Consider the following 17,157-nt stretch of genomic DNA (forward strand, 5'->3'; position numbering starts at 1 on the left):
TACGTTTACTTCAATTGTCTTTTCCTGTTTTAGTTTGTCAGAAGTTAATTCCTTTTTAACTTCTGATTTCTCAGTATCAGACTTTACAGCTACAAACTTAACAGGTTTTAACTTTGATTTTTGTTTAACAACTATAGGCTTAATTTCTACAGTTCCTTTATCATTCTTATCATCTCCATAACCTAAGCCCTCTTTCCAGTTTCCACTACTTAACAAATTCCGAGTTTTTCTGCCAGAGTTAGTCCAAGTCCTGGTAATCTCTCTTTCCTTCTCTAACTCAGTTTTTAGAGATTCATTCATTTTGAGTAATTCATCCCTAACATAGAAAGCATCATCTCTATCTTTCTGAGTTTGATGGAACATGACTAACTCTTTTTCTAAATAATCATTCCTCTTTTTACAAGCAAGATTTTCAGAAGTTAATCTTTCACATGTTAAAGTTTGATCTCTATAGCTAATGAACATGGTTTTAAGATATCTTCTCAACTCATTAATATCATCAGTATGAAAGGCATAAGTAGTTTGAGGTACCTTTAACTCAGCAACTTCACAACTGCTTTCAGCACTTGCCATATCAGCATTTGCTATCAAGGCATAATTCTCCTCACTTTCAGAATCTGAGGTATCTGTCCAGTTTTTCTTCTTTGTGACAAGAGCCTTGCCTTTGTCACTCTTCACTTTCTTGCAATCAGGAGATATGTGGCCTTTCTCACCACAATTGTAGCATTTGACATTTGTGTAATCTCCTCTATCAGACTTCCCTCTTTTGCCTTCAGATTTTCTGAAATTCTTCATATCAGAACTTGCACCTTTCCTGGAAAACTTTTTTCCCTTCCTGAACTTCCTATATGCAATCTTTGTGATTCCTTTCACCATAAGAGCACACAGCTTCATCATCTCTTCATCAGCATCCGTCTCAAGCAAGCTTTCAGATTCTGAGTCATCATCACTATCAGAACTTGATGACTCAGTATCAGACTTTGTGATGAGCGCTTTTCCCTTGCCTTTCCTTGAGGTAGCTGCCTTGGGGGATTCTTCTTCAGCCTTAAGAGCAACTGTCCTTGACTTTCCTCCTTTCCTCTTGCTTCTTTGTTCCATCTCAAGTTCATGAGTCTTGAGCATCCCATAAATTTCATCAAGAGTCGTTTCATCAAGATTATAGTTGTCTCTTATAGTTGTTGCCTTCAAATCTCAGCTTTCAGGAAGAGCTAACAGGAATTTAAGGTTTGAATCTTCAAGATCATACTCCTTATCAACCAGTGACAAATCGTTCAAGAGTTTGACAAATCTATCATATAAATCAGTCAATGACTCATTAGCCTTTGAGTCAAAGTGTTCATACTCTTGAGTGAGTATTGTCTTCCTGTTCTTCTTAATCGAATCAGTTCCCTGACACCTTGTTTCCAAGGCATCCCATATCTCCTTTGCAGTCTTGCAGTTAATTACCCTATTTGACATTACATTATCAATGGCACTATGCAGTAAGTGTCGTACCTTAGCATCCTTAGCAATTAAAGCGATATCTTCAGCAGTGTAGTCTATCTTCTCCTTTGGTACTGACTTTGTTGTTTCACCTGCAACTGCAACTGCGAGCTTGGTTGGTTTGTGAGGCCCTTCATTGATTCTGTCAAGATATTCTGGATCAGTTGCTTCCAGAAACATGGTCATCCTCACCTTCCATACGGGATATTCAGATGGCTTCAGAATGGGAACTCTAATAGTCTCATATCGTCTATGGATTTGTGTTTTTGGAGGTTCTTCAGTTTTGGTGGACTTAGTTGGAGTTTCTACTTCAAACATGATTGTTTTTGGATCTTAAATTGTTTGTGTGTTAACAGATAGGCTCTGATACCACTTGTTAGGTCACACACACTGTAGAGGGGGGTGAATACAGTGTATAGCACAATAAAATCGAATTCTAATAACACAAGTAACAGAAAACAGACTTTATTCAAAGCAATAAACTCTGTTACAGTACGGAACTATCCTCTCTCAGTGATGAACAAATATCACGAGAGCTGTTAGGGTTACAATGAATAATATTCTCGATAATGATAACACTTATAGTATAAACCGTATGTCTGTGTTTATATACTATACAGTTACAAGATAATCGCTAATTGATATGGAATATAATTTTGTTTCCTAAAATATATCAATCAGATTTCTTTTCTTCCAAGTATTATATTCTTCATAGAATTCCTTCTTCATGCATATCTCTTCTTACGTTTGTCTCGATCTTCTCTTCCTTTAATCAGCCGCCTTCCTTATCTGAACGTTTCCTTTAAGTCTTGATATTATCTTCTGATAAATATCTCCTGAACCTTAAGTACTGATGACTTAAGTTCTGACTTCAGTATAAGTGCTCATTTCAGTTAAGTAATGATTTGTCCTGTTTAAGTAAGATCTGAAAACTAAACATAAATAATATTAGTCATGACATTATCAAATATATATAGCAATATGTACAACAAATAATAAGGGACAGAGTTTTAAACTCATCTTAGTAGACTTTGAGTTTGTGGAAATAAAATTTTGCAGGAAACATTATCATTGCCTTGTTCAAGATTAAGCACGTCACGTTGTATTTTATAAAAGCAATGACCATAAACAACTGAGAGTCTTTCATTAATTGATTCTAAATAGTAGCATCACTACTCATATGGTTCATATATTGCAAATATAGTCATTTACATCATTTAAAATTCAATTAATAATTATATGGTTGACACTGTTCCAATGAGCATGAAGTGAAGACGTCTCAACAAGTGTAAAAAAGCACTATTTACAATGATAAGTTTTTACTTAGTAAATAATGCAAATTGCACTGATTGTTTCCCGAATTCTTATTTTTCAGAATTAAAGAATTTTTTCGAGATAGTTGATTATTATTGCGTAGAATCAAGAGATGTGAATTATTATCAACAGATTGTGAATATTGATGCGAAGTGTTTACAAGTAGAGAAGTTAGCTCGTGTAAAATAAGTATAGATTTATTGATGAATATGTGTTTGAGTTTGTTACAACTATGGAGGGGAAAAATATCCATCTTATCGATACATACTGTAACTTTTTTAGATAATGAATTATTATGCATGAAAATTTAATAGCGTATCAAGGTTGATAAGTATAAAGTGTTATATATACCAGTTTGGATATCACTTTTGACAATATTGAAAACAATGTTAGGAAGATCAAACTTATCGAGATGTCGTAATTATTAGGAGAGCTCTGTAGTAGCTATTTGAAAAAAGATGAATCGGAATCGAAAAAAAACCTCAACAAAATCTATCATATATGCCATATTTTAAAGTCACCGAGTTGTTACATAAATATAAAAAAATCTCTGATAATTGTTAAGAAATATATTTTTCATTTGAGTTTTTGAAGAAAAACATGTGAAAATGATTTAATATTTTAAAAACGTGTAAGATCAGGTAATCCATGAAAATTGAATTTGTTAAAAATATTGAGAGGAAATTATATTTGAAAAAAAAATCATGACATTTATAATTAGTTGTATTTCTAATACTGTAATTGATCTTAAATGTTTAATCTTGAAGATGTAGTTCAATAAAATCTACCTTTCAATAATCTCAAAATTTTCAATTACTCTTTTTGCAAAAATGGTGATTTATGATTAAATATACTGGTGAATTTATAAATTTATCAAAACGAGGGACATAATTTATAAGAAAGAATTATAACTATATTGTACTTATTAAATATACACATATTATATTTTGAATATATTTTTTCAGTATCCCGGAAGGTCGGTATTAGTTGGAACTTATTAAATCCTGCAATTAAATATAAATATCATACATATACATAAAATTGTTAATATGATCAAATCTTTATCTCTAACTAAGTGTTTTTTTACAAACAAAATGTAGTTTTCTTTAATCAAAACATAATACAGCCGGGACAAAACCCCAACAGTCAATACAACCAGATTGAAAATAAATAGCATACTTAAAATAAATAGATATTTTGTTTCCGCATTGTTTAACTCACACAATTTAAAAATTCTTGAAGTTAAAGACAGATTAAAAGACATCCCAAAAGATCCAAACTACACCAACATCCTTGAAAATAGCAATCCAAAATTGACCTTAACACATAAAACCCAGTGTTAACTCTGTGTTCTGAAACCTCAATCGCATAAATTGAAATTGGAGGAGCGACACCCTAGTTATCTGTATGCTGGATATCATCTATAAACATGCCGAAAGTATAAACCGTAAAAAGATGAAAAATATTTGGTTGTGAAAGGTGGGCCTTTCCAATAATCACCACCGTCTCAAATTTGATGTGGGCTTTCCAGATTCCCAAAAACATCAATAAAATCATTTTCAACGGATCCAAAATTATTTTCAACAGATCCAACACCGAATAAATCTAAACATAACTAAACAAAAGTATAACAAAACACTCAAAAGCAAAGACAAAATAACCACTACAAAAGGAAAGACACGCGAACACCCAAAAATTGGCTTTATTGAAGAAAAATAAAACTGATTTTATTGAAGAAAAATCAATGAGAGCAAAAGAAAATAAAGAGATTGGGGTTTTTAACCAGAGAAAACCAGTAGAAGCCCACTAAGTGTTCTTTTGTATTCGTTATTAGGTATAAACATATAAATTTAATATAGTGTACATTTTGATAATTAAAACAACTCCTAAATTTCCAAATATTATAACTTTAAGATAAAAGAGTATGTTTACTTAAAACTGACCTTTACCAAAATCTGTCAACAAATATAATTTTTTTAATATTGTATATGCTTACATTTACCGGCTATGGAAAAGATAGCAGCATAATAACAAAAATCATCAATCAATATACTTATATAAAAGAGAAGACGGGGGCGTTTAAGGGGCGTTTAGGTGGTGTCTCTCAAATCGTCTCATTCTATTTTTCTAATTCTTTTAATTTTTTGAGTAAATAAAATATCAAAAACTACAATTACCTTACATTATCCTAAATATATTATCATCATTCGTAATATTTTTCAAAAATTTCTACAACATATTAAAAATTTTGAAATCAACTTACCATCATGTCATGATATTCTCTAAAATGTATGCTTTCCATTTAAATTAGCTTACTTTCTTTTTAAATTAACTTACCATTTTTTTAAAAAAAAAATAATTTTTAAAGTATAAAATTTTATAAAGACATGTATCCATAAATATTTATCATCATTCATAATATTTTCCTAAAGTTTCCACTAGATCTTCCAATAAGAATTTTGAAATTAACTTACCATCGTAATATTGTTCTAAAACTTCTTCTTTATTTTTAAATCAAATTACCATCTTCATATTCTCCTAAATTTCTTTTTAATATCATTTCGCCTCTTTCTCCAAAAATCAACTTATTATATTATATTTTTTAAAAGTTTTTATTTTAATTTTTAACCTATGAAATCTGTAAATATGTTTTCTCAATATTTTTTAAAATCATTATATTATGTTATACATATATAAAGGAAAAGAGGAGTGCGGTGATGTGACGCCTCTTACATCATGTCAATCTATTTTTTTAATTTTCTTAAATTTTTATATAATTAAATAGAAAAAATATTACATTGATTATTGACTAATAAATAATATATTTTTATAAAACTATATTTGTGAATAATGAGATAGCGGCTCATTAAAGTAAACATGTTTAACGAGAAACATCTATTTAAACTTCTTGATTTATAATATATATTTATTATTCATAATTTCAGAATGACCAAGGTCACATAAGAAATACGAAAAAACATAAAATATTATTTTAGAAGGCCGTTGGGAAGCGCGACTTAGTACACTAGTATACTAATATAAAGTAGAAGACGAAAGCGTTTAGGTAGTGCATCTCATATTGTCTCATTCTATTTTTCTCAATTTTTTTAGTTAATAAATATCAAAAATTACAATTATCTTATATTCTCCTAAATATATTATTATCGTTTAGAATATTCTCGTAAAAATTTTACAACATCTTTCGTTAAGATTTTTGAAATTAACTTATCATCATATTATTCTCCTAAAACCATACTTTCTCTTTAAAGCAACTTACCTTTGATATTTTCCAGTTTTGTTTAATACCATATCTTGTCTTCCTCCTCAAACCAACTTACTTTATAATATTTCCTAAAAAAATTATTTTAATTTTTAGCCTATGAAATATTACAAAGACAGATATTTATAATTATTTATCATCATTCCTAATATTTTTCTAAAGTTTCTACAACATCTTTCATTAAGATTTTAAAAAATCAATTTGTCATCATAATATTCTCCTTAAATTTATTATTTCTCTTTAAATCAACTTACCATACTGATATTCTCCTGAATTTCCTTTTTAATACTATTTCTTATCTTTCTCCTAAAATTAACTTATTATATTTTCTAAAAAATTCTTTTAATTTTTAGCCAATGAAATATTACAAAGATAAGTTTCTATAAATATGTTTTCAATATATTTTAAAATCGTTATATAATTTATATCATAGTAAATGAGAAGACGAGATCGGTGGGGTGGCAACTCTCATATATATTTTTGTAATTTTTTCAAATTTTTATATCATTAAGTATAAAAAATGTTACATTAATTATTGACTTATAAATAATATAATTCTATGATGTTATATTTATGTTTAGTGAGAAAGAGGCCCATTAAAGTAAATATGTTTAACGAGATAACGGTTTTTTTAACTTCTTAATTTATTATTCATAACTTCATAATGATCAATATTAGATAAGAAATTAAAAAAAATCGAAACATCGTTTTAGAAGGGCTTAGTAAAATAGTTACTCTACTGTCAATTTTTCTTATTCTTATTTTAAGAAACAAATTATAAAGATATGGACCGTTTTGGAGATATTATTATAGTCCAATTCTTTATTATAATCAATCAAAGGAAATGAAGTATAAAAAGATGAATCCTGAATAAAAAGATTACTGAAATTTACTTTTTTCTTAAAAAAACCTCGAGGGAGATAGATCAAGCAAAGTTAACCGGAAGACGAATCCTAAAAAGAAAGGAAAAAAGTTTAAATGGAATTCTTTTTACGTTATAACTAAAACTTAATTTCTTAATTTTTTCAAACGGACAGGAATCCGAAAAAAGACCACAACCTTTCATATAAACAAAAAATTAAAATCAAGAAAACAAGAAAAATAAAAAGAAGAAGCCCTCGAGTTCACTTTTTAAATAGAGTAGATAGTGAACAAGGCTCCCCCTTCTCTCGCACAAAGGGAAGAATTATTTTCATTTCTTTTGATGAAAACTATGAAGACTTATTTTTCTGTCTACTGCTGTGTTTGTATTTTTGTATGCGCCTATTATTTTTTAAGTTATCCCTACACTCTAAACATCTTCAACAAAGTTACACCCCGAGTAAACCATATACCCGTTCTCATGCAGCGTAAGCAACTTCACTCAATGCATTACATTCTAACAGTGTCGGAACCAGAATTCTAAAAACGTCTAAGCCTGTATTTTTGAAGGCCTCCATATTTTAGCCCCTATCCGGTTCCGCCATTACATTAAATTAAATTAATATATATATATATATATATATATATGTCTTTGAAGACAAACACAGAATAATACACATACACATATTTAGGAAAATAATTTTTGGGGAAATAAAGTTGATTTTTATGTTGCAGGTTATCAAGAATGTGACTTGTTTAGCGGTCACTGGATGAGGGACATGGAGCAGCCTCTGTATACAAGTAAAAGTTGTCCTCTAATAGGAGATTCAAGGAATTGTTTCTTGAATGGAAGGGTAGATACAGATTTTCTCAAGTGGAGATGGCAGCCTGATACTTGTCAAATTTCGAGGTTTAATCCAAAGTTGTTTCTCGAGATTGTTAGAGGCAAATCCATGGCATTCATCGGCGACTCTGTTGCTAGAAATCACATGGAATCACTGCTATGTCTTTTGTACCAGGTTCTTTATCTTTTTATTAAATTTTATTCAACCCATAGTATATTTCTTTCTTTTCTTTTCAAATGTGTTATTAAAGAATTTCATTTATTGTTGACTATTTGAGGTACAATATCTTTGTTCATTATCCCCCTTTTAGTGCAGATTTATTGATTTTTGGTATAATTTAATTCACATCTTTGGTAGGAACAATTAAATTCATATTCGGATAAAACAATTAGTTACTATATATTTTTATGAAGTGAGGGACCAATGAACTCTAAATTCTCAGTTTTCCATTATAAGAACATTTTTGAAAATTTAAATTTTCAGGGGGAAATTCCATTAAGCATATACTGGTCTGAAGATGGCAGGATTGCAAAATATCACTTTCCAAACCATAATTTCACTCTTATGGTTTTATGGACTACATTCCTTGTACAAGATGATGAAATTATCAGCCATGGATCAAAGACAGACAACTATACCCTACATCTTGACAAGGTCCATGAAGTTTGGATAAAACAACTTCCATCAACTTTAGATTATGCTATTATATCTGGCGGTCATTGGTTTTTCCAGAGACGCTTCTATCTTTACCAAGGTGGTGCACTGATTGGATGTGTTTCGTGTAGTGAACCGGATATTCCTAAGTACGATTCCACGTTTGCCCTCAGAATGTCTATAAGAACTGCTCTTAAGTACACAGAACGTTTCAAGGGTATAACGACAGTGTTAAGGACATTCTCCCCTGGACATTTTGAGAATGGGGGTTGGAATGCTGGAGGATCCTGCATACGGACTAGTCCTCTACATGAACTGGCCGATGCTTATAAACTAATAAGTACTTATAACGAGACTATGGAATTGAGGGGAGTTCAGCTTCAAGAGTTGGAGAGAGCTAAAAGAAGGGGAGTCGAAGAGAGGAGGCTTTTGGCTTTGGATGTGACAAGGGCAATGTTAGTGAGACCTGACGGGCATCCTGATGTTCACTTTGGCAATGTATGGAAGAGAGGAAGTCATGACTGTGTTCACTGGTGCTTGCCAGGTCCAATTGATGCATGGAATGACCTTTTCTTCGCAACTTTGCTCAAGGGGACTGTCTAACTTAATACTGTACCAATTTGTACCAGCACTCTAGATTTCATGCACCATTCTCGAACTTCCTAGTTTCTTCAACCATGTTTTGTGAAGTTCAAGCATGATAAATATTAAAGTACTATTTCGCTATAGAAGTTTAAATGTTTATCGGTTCATGCAATGATTAATATGTCTTGGTGTTAGTCTCTCAAAAACGCTGATATATCTTCTGAAGCAAATTTGGGTTTATAAAATCTCTAAACATGATTGTATTTTGGAGATTCATTTGTTTATATGTATGTCTTTCATTTTTATTGATATTCACATAGTATATGCACACTCACACATCCCTTAGCACACATTGTTCATACATATTCTAACGTGTAAACGGCTGTTTGATTAAATATGCTGTTTGTTGTTTACATTATCGCAACTATACTGTTTTCATCTATTATCTTTCATGTATGTTTATACCATTTCCAAGTTATGAAACAAATCACGAACTTAAACTAATCTGCATATTTACAATAGTATGTTTGTTCTTAAGTCCAGACAGCTAAGTGCAGGAGTTCCCAGAAAAATAAACAATAGCTTTCTTCTTATGCTTATTTTCCTGTTTCTTTTCTAAGATCTTCAGGCTTTTTCATGGAAAGTAGTTGAAATTCTTGGATTTTAGGACCCGATATTGAGATGACTGCAATATTGTTGCAATAAGAATCCTGGAACTTTGTTTCTTGTTCAGTTAACTTTTCAGCAACATAGATTTGGATGAGTAGTGTATGTACAGTTGTATTTGAAGCTCAGTTCTTGAAAAGTAAGGCCTGTAAATGAGGTTCAATATCATTTCACACAAGTGATATTGTACGGCATACATACTAGAATGCCAGAGCAACAGTTGAGTGTAGTGTGCAGTTTGATTGGCCAAATCATGGTGGCATCGGCATTCTATAGTGTGCTGTGGGGTGAAGCAGAAGAGGCTAGGAGCTGAATCTGTTTGTAAATGTCTACAAGCTTATAGTTTCTGCAGTGCAAACACAAATAAAAATCAACAGTTTCTGCATTAAGCTTGTCTGCTTGCTTATATCATCAATTCAAGTAGCAGTGTACTCTAAAAAAGGATACTACATTTGGACAAAAATAACACACATTTCTTTTTTACCAATCAATTACAGTTAATTTTTATTCAGATGAATTAATGCCAAGATTCAAAAGTATTGAAAATATTACTATAAAATTCAACAGAAATATAGTATTATCAGATCAAATAAAATTTTGAAGATGTTACCGGATTTCAAAAAATTCTTTATAATTAATACTGAATATTACCATATTTCCAAATCCAACTTTTTGAAATTTGATCCATCAAATCTTAATTTAAGTGCACACTATCAAATATTAATAAATTCGGATGAAAGATACCAAGTAAGAAGACCTGGCTTTTGTTTTGTAGTGGTGTTGTTATAAAACAGTACAAATCAACCAAACAAAATGGAGAAACAAAAACCCAACAAAAGAAAACGAGGTAAACAACAAACCCCGTCTCCACACCACCGCGACAGCGCGTTACTTAACGCGCCGCCGATGAAAAAAGTGATGCCATCAATGGACGCGGTGGTGAAGGTGTTTTGTACACACACAGAGCCTAATTACTCACTCCCATGGCAAAGAAAAAGACAGTATAGTTCAAGTAGTAGTGGGTTTGTGATTGGGGGTAAAAGGGTCTTAACAAATGCACATTCTGTACAGCATTTTACTCAGATTAAGCTGAAGAAACGTGGCTCTGATACCAAGTTTTTAGCTACTGTTTTGGCTATTGCCACCGAATGTGATATAGGTATCGATTTTTCACCTCTTGCCTCTCTTTTTTTTGCTATGTGGAGTACATTTTTTTTTCAAGTAATTTAGTGTTAAATGAATCTTGTGTATTAGTGTTGTTATGTAGAATACCGAGATTGTGAAGAAATGAGTTTGTTTTTAATTACCTCTATTTGTTTCTTGCTCTTGATTCAGAAAATGAAGTCCAATAAGTAATAAAGAACACAAGACTTCAAGTCAGGTTCTAGGCAATATATATGTATTTTGATGCCAAAATAGTTCACTTCATATTGATAACGCCGCTCATATTTTGTACATGTTATATACTTTCTGAAGAATATTTGCATGTTGTTTCTATTTGTAGCTTTCGTAGCTGTATCATGTCAAGATATCATTTGTTAAAAGCTTAAGTTGGACTGCTGGTGTAGAGAATTAGGTCTCTCATATTAGATTTCATTTATGTGACCTTAGTTTTTCCTGGGTATGTAGTGTGTTTCCTTGATTTTGTTTATGCTTTTTGTACAAGCTTATAAGCTGTTGTTTGTGGTTTAAGACTTTTAAGGTTTTTTACCACTTGATATTATTGAGACTCCCAAATACTCTATAATGTTCACACAATTGAAACACAATCTTTGCCTGATCGCACTGCCTCTAGGCCACCATTATCTTTTTACTTAAATTTGGGGCGGTTTTGCTAAATTCTCAGAAGCTTAATTCTGATTCAATTTCATCATTGTGGAACAACAGCTCTATTGACAGTGAGCGATGAAGAATTTTGGAAAGGAGTGTCTCCTCTTGAATTTGGGGGATTGCCTGCATTGCAAGATGCTGTCACAGTTGCAGGCTACCCTATTGGCGGAGACACAATCTCAGTGACAAGCGGTGTTGTGTCTCGCATTGAGATACTATCATATGTTCATGGAGCTACAGAACTGCTTGGACTTCAGGTTGTAAGATTCAATTACTATCTTGTTTCAAGTGTACATATTTTCAAAGTTATGATCTGTCACTTACATGATACATATGCAGATAGATGCCGCCATTAACTCTGGAAACTCTGGCGGGCCTGCCTTTAGTGATAGCGGCAAGTGTGTTGGTATTGCATTTCAGTCCCTTAAACATGACGATGCTGAGAACATTGGTTATGTCATACCAACGCCAGTAATTTTGCATTTTATTCAAGATTATGAAGTCAATGGAATGTATACTGGTATGATATTTTTCGTGTTTCTGCTATTGATTGAGATCTTATTTGATGTTAGAGAACAGTTGCCGTTAGATATAAGTTTTGACGTGACCCTCATTTCTTAGTGTAGTAATCCATTCTAAGTTAGAATATGTGAGGGTGCTACCTTTGTTTACTCATAGTTATTTATTTCTGGACGTCTTCTCATTGTTAGGTTTTCCAATTCTTGGAGTTATGTGGCAAAATATGGAGAATCCTGATCTTCGGATGTCTATGGGAATGGAACCTGAGCAGAAGGGTGTGCGCATAAAAAGGATTTTACCTACTGCTCCAGAATCTCATCTTTTAAAGCAATCTGATGTTATCCTTAGCTTTGATGGGGTTAATATTGCTAATGATGGTACAGGTGAGCCTTATCTTATCCGCCTATGATGTTTTAATGAATCCCGTTTCCTGGAACACTCTCAATCATGGAACTCTGACCAGATATACTGTAATTTTGGAAATACTTGTACGTAAAATACAATATGGATGTTACTAGTATTTTCTTTACTGTTTATAATCCTCGAGACCTTGTATTATGGCACCTCAGTGACTTAAATTCTGTAGGTCATTTTGTATCACCACTTTCACAGAATAGAAGGTCTTTCAATATATTTGTGACCATTTAACCTGTATAATGAGCACTGGTGTGTCCAGAACAAATAGGCACTAATTACCATTTGGTTGTGAATGTGTGCCAATCACGTGGTAATGCTGTAATGCCTTATTCAAGGCTAAAGGTAGCTTACCTGGTCAGCAAACTACAAACTATTTATCTGACAATGTCAAGATAAGTCAACTGATCCAGATAACCTTTTTTAGCGGATAGCAGGTTAATGTTCAATTCCATGCAGGGATATTGGGGACTTGACCTGTTTCTCAACCATTTATATATCTTGCATTTACATATATAATATGTTAGATTATATGAATAGCCAAACATAAATGTTTGTTTTATAAAAGCAAATGTCTTGGTGTCTGTGTGCTGGAGTCTTCATTTACATCTTTGCGTACGAGAATAATATCAGTCCACCCTTCAAGAAAACATTGTTTATCATTTGCGCTCATGGGTCAAATTTCAGTTCCTTTCAGGGATGGAGAACGCATAGGTTTCAGTTACCTTGTTTCCCAAAAATATACTGGAGATACGGCTCTAGTTAAAATTCTCCGTAATTCTGAGACACTGGAGTTTGATATAAAACTAGCACCTCACACAAGGCTTATACCAGCACACATTGAGGGAAAACCACCTTCTTATTACATTGTTGCTGGATTTGTTTTTTCAGCTGTGTCTGTTCCGTATTTGCGTTCAGAGGTACACCATATGTCACACTACCTTGGAATCTTTTTTGTTTTACTCTATGCCTTGCTTTACTAATATTTCTACCTTTTTTCTAAGCATCTTTTCTTGATTTATATAAAATTTGATGTATCCAGCTAGGGGTTTGTAACCGCTATGTTTGGTTAGCCAAATATGCACATCTTAACTCACTATAAAAACATCTTTCTTTACTATTTTGTAGCACTTGGTCTGTGTAAGTGGCACTACTCTGGGTTGAAGTGTTACTTGATGTCATAATTGAATATGATATTATGTCATTAAAATTTGAATTGAAACATGTATAGGTTAATTATTCTTACTTTCATTCTCAGTTGCTTCAGGTATGACTCTACCTGTGCCAATCGTTTACTTCTTGAAAAGCTGGTTTAGGAAAATGATCACTGATAAAGATGGATAGGAATTCATAAACAAATAAAGTGTTTACCGAATAAATTAAATGAATGAATTTCCCAATTATATAAGGCTCATTGACAATGAGAGATGTTTGGCCCCTTGCACAACTCTATCGCGGGTCTAGGGAATAGGAAGTATAGGAGTAAGGTAATGAATTTTCCTAGAAAGAAACAAGTGATCGGGTAAAGAATCACCTCCCCCCCCCCCTCTGATTACTAATTCCACACATTTGTAGGTCCGAAAGGAATAAATCATAAGAACATTATGCAACCATCAAAGCATATTACTATCCTCAGTTTGTTCCAACAATCTCTCACATGGGTTACCTCATTGCGTTCTTATTCTTCATGTCACTCTCATCTTGTTCTATGCTGTCAACCCTTTTGTTTAAAGAATTGAAATTTTTTCCAACTCATTTATTCTCATACTATTCAAATCAACCAAATACTACATAAGAGCTAAATATCTTATGACTTGTTCTCAAGGCAAAAGGCAAACTCATCACCTTCTGGTATTAATAGCGGAAACATAATATTTTTTTCAGAGAGGAAAAAGAGTTTGTTTATCTGTAAACAACTACTTCACCATTGTTTGAATTTTTGTGGGAATTTTAATTCTAAGCAATTGAGTCTTAAAATTTTTTTCCAAGACAACTGTTTCTAGTTTCCTGATATCTACCTGTTTGCTTGGCATGGACAACTACAAGCTATAGTTTTTTAATCCTCGCAAGTTTATCTCGGACCGCTTATTCTGATTTCTGTAATAATTCTACTGGGTGGATCTGAAGAACATACTATATATATAATGTCTGTTGACATAATTTGGCTTGCTGTAAATTTATTGATTACTGTACCAATATAGAATGTATATATATTTTATATATAAAAAAATGTATATATATTCCAACTCATTTATTCCCACCTCATACTATTCAAATTAACCAAATACTAATAAGAGCTAAATATCTTATGACTTGTTATTAAGGCAAAAGGCAAACACATCACCTTCTGGTATTAATAGCGGAAACAAATTATGTTTTTCAGACAGATAAAAATAGTTTTTTTATCTGTAAACTACTTCACCATTGTTTGAATTTATGTGGGAATTTTAATTCTAAGCAATGGGTCTAAAATTTTTTTCCAAGACAACTATTTTTTTTCCTCAAAAGTTTATCTTTACCGCTTATTCTGATTTCTGGAAGTTCATATATGGTGTCAACTAAGGGTCAATTCTGATTTCTGTAAGTTCATATATGGTGCTAAGTAAGGGTCATACCAATGTCTATCATGTAATTGGATCTGCTACCTGCTTTTTGTCACCTACGGTACGCTATTGCTCAATCTTTACTCTTTCTAAAGGGGCGTTTAGATGGGAATGACATGGAATCCTAGAGAGTATGTACGGAATGAATTACCCACTTAAAGGGAATGAATTTCTCATTCCAATCAACCAAATTGCTAATCTAAACACTAACACATGGGATTGAGGTTTCAATTCCCATTAACCGGACCCATTAACCATGAACTAGATGCCCTGTATATGTAGATGTTTTTGTTCCAACCAGTTCCAGATTTGCGGGGTTCCATGTATTACCTTATTAAGGGTTCTTATCTAATATTCCTCTGACTCTTGTTGTGATGTGTGTAGTATGGAAAAGATTATGATTATGATGCTCCAGTTAAGCTGTTGGACAAGTATATACACGGAATGGCACAATCAGTTGATGAACAATTAGTTGTTCTTTCTCAGGTGAAATTTACTTTATCAATCCTTTCCAGCAACATTAGTGTTCCCTCTTTGCCATGCCCTGACGCCACAGACGTCTTATATGCTAAATAATATGAAGTGCACTGAGTAAATGCTCATTGCATCCCCCCTTTTTTTAATTTTGTAGGTGCTTGTGGCGGATATCAATATTGGCTATGAAGATATAGTCAACACCCAGGTTTATAAAATCTTATTTATTATTACTAGTATTTTTGTTATGCAGAATACTTGTTTTATGATTGCCTAGAAGCCGGAAATGAGTTCATAAGATGTATCAGTTTTTTTACATAGACGATTGATAGAAAAGTATTCTACACTTACAAAATTTAATTTTCTTTCTAATAATGTATAAATATGTCAAATTGAAGAAAATAGACATGTTATACAATATTTTTAACCTTATCTTGTACAAACTTACATGTAACAAAAAAGTTATTGCTTACAAACTTTTTTACATAATATTGAGAAGAAGTTTTTATTAATGGCAGCAAGGAAATGACGCCTTTTGTCAAGGCCCGAAGATAACATTATTTATGTATAGCTACAAACTTCTTTTCTGATTTAAACTTTACTTTTGAAGGTTCTCGCTTTTAATGGAAAACCTGTAAAGAACCTGAAGAGCTTAGCTTATATGGTAGAGAACTGTGATGAAGAATACATGAAATTTAGTCTTGAACATCAACAGGTTAATTCTATCTTCCACTCGTGTCTTATAAATCATGCTTTACCTGTAATATCATTTTTACTCGATAATTATATATACTATCTATCTTTGTCCTTCTGTCCGTTATTCATTTAATCTCATTGAATGTAGATTGTGGTCTTACAGACCAAAAAAGCGAAGGCTGCAACTACAGATATTTTAACAACTCATTGCATACCTTCGGCCATGTCTGATGATCTCAAGGCATAAAAACAGACTGCATTTGGAAATTGCATCAAGTGAAAATGATTATGTAGAGATCTTTTGTGCTATATATGCAGATACCAGTTAGAATTTAGCAGAGATTGTCAATACACACACACACACACAGAAAATTGACTTTAGTTAATGAATATGACTTGTTAAAAAAATTAGACAATAAATTTGGTAATTACCACATCTTCAATATCCATAGGAAATATACTTTTATGTAGTAAACAAATTAGAGGTTATGCCTGTGTTGTTGCTTACTGTTTATGTGGTTTTATGTTTCTCTAGATGGTTTTATGTTGCTTATTATATATTCTTATCTTTCATTAGATGCTCTTAGAGCTTATAGCCTGTGGAGAGTTGCTTGGTGAAATGGCTGTTGCCACTAAATTGCTTTTCCATTGGTGAAAATTTTAAAAAAGGTACTAATTACAATTTCTACCACTGGAAATTCTTTAAGACGACATTTTCAAAGAGATAATATATATGTAGTTCAGGCCTTCAGGGATTCACTGACGACTTTCCAACGGCAAAGCATTATTTTCCTCGTGTAGCAAGAGTGTAATCCTTACTCCCTAATTTTAAAAAGGGTGGAAAGTAAAATAGTTTTATTTTCATTTTTAACTAGTTGAAAAAACCGCCCTTCGCGCGGTTGTTAAAGACATCTTATAACAGAATTTTTATATA

The 17,157-nt window shown here is 32.2% G+C and overlaps 2 protein-coding genes across 2 annotated transcripts in view; both read left to right on the forward strand.

Annotated features, from left to right (window-relative positions):
* The window catches only part of LOC141714070 (xyloglucan O-acetyltransferase 4-like), a 64,692-nt gene extending 55,653 nt beyond the window's left edge, over window positions 1-9,039 (forward strand). Inside the window, exons 2-3 of the mRNA XM_074517613.1 lie at window positions 7,673-7,956; window positions 8,266-9,039. Coding sequence (XP_074373714.1) covers window positions 7,673-7,956; window positions 8,266-9,039 — 1,058 coding nt within the window. The remainder of the gene's footprint in view (window positions 1-7,672; window positions 7,957-8,265) is intronic.
* Window positions 9,040-10,464: 1,425 nt separating this feature from the next.
* On the forward strand, window positions 10,465-16,757 carry LOC141712062 (protease Do-like 9). The gene is made up of 9 exons (XM_074514843.1): window positions 10,465-10,846; window positions 11,575-11,774; window positions 11,857-12,037; window positions 12,228-12,419; window positions 13,138-13,370; window positions 15,438-15,539; window positions 15,685-15,735; window positions 16,138-16,242; window positions 16,372-16,757. The coding sequence occupies exons 1-9, from the start codon at window positions 10,501-10,503 to the stop codon at window positions 16,468-16,470; spliced, it is 1,509 nt and encodes a 502-aa protein (XP_074370944.1). The 5' UTR covers window positions 10,465-10,500; the 3' UTR covers window positions 16,471-16,757.
* The last annotated feature ends 400 nt before the right edge of the window (window positions 16,758-17,157 follow it).

Source organism: Apium graveolens, chromosome 3, assembly GCF_009905375.1.
Source record: "Apium graveolens cultivar Ventura chromosome 3, ASM990537v1, whole genome shotgun sequence".
NCBI lineage: Eukaryota > Viridiplantae > Streptophyta > Magnoliopsida > Apiales > Apiaceae > Apium > Apium graveolens.

Excerpts from the sequence above, each read along its gene's own strand:
- LOC141712062 (XM_074514843.1), top strand. The coding sequence starts at position 10,501 with ATGGAGAAACAAAAACCCAACAAAAGAAAACGAGGTAAACAACAAACC. Across the intron at positions 12,420-13,137 it reads TATTGCTAATGATGGTACAG|TTCCTTTCAGGGATGGAGAA; the intron begins GTGAGCCTTATC and ends GTCAAATTTCAG. Across the intron at positions 16,243-16,371 it reads TTAGTCTTGAACATCAACAG|ATTGTGGTCTTACAGACCAA; the intron begins GTTAATTCTATC and ends CATTGAATGTAG.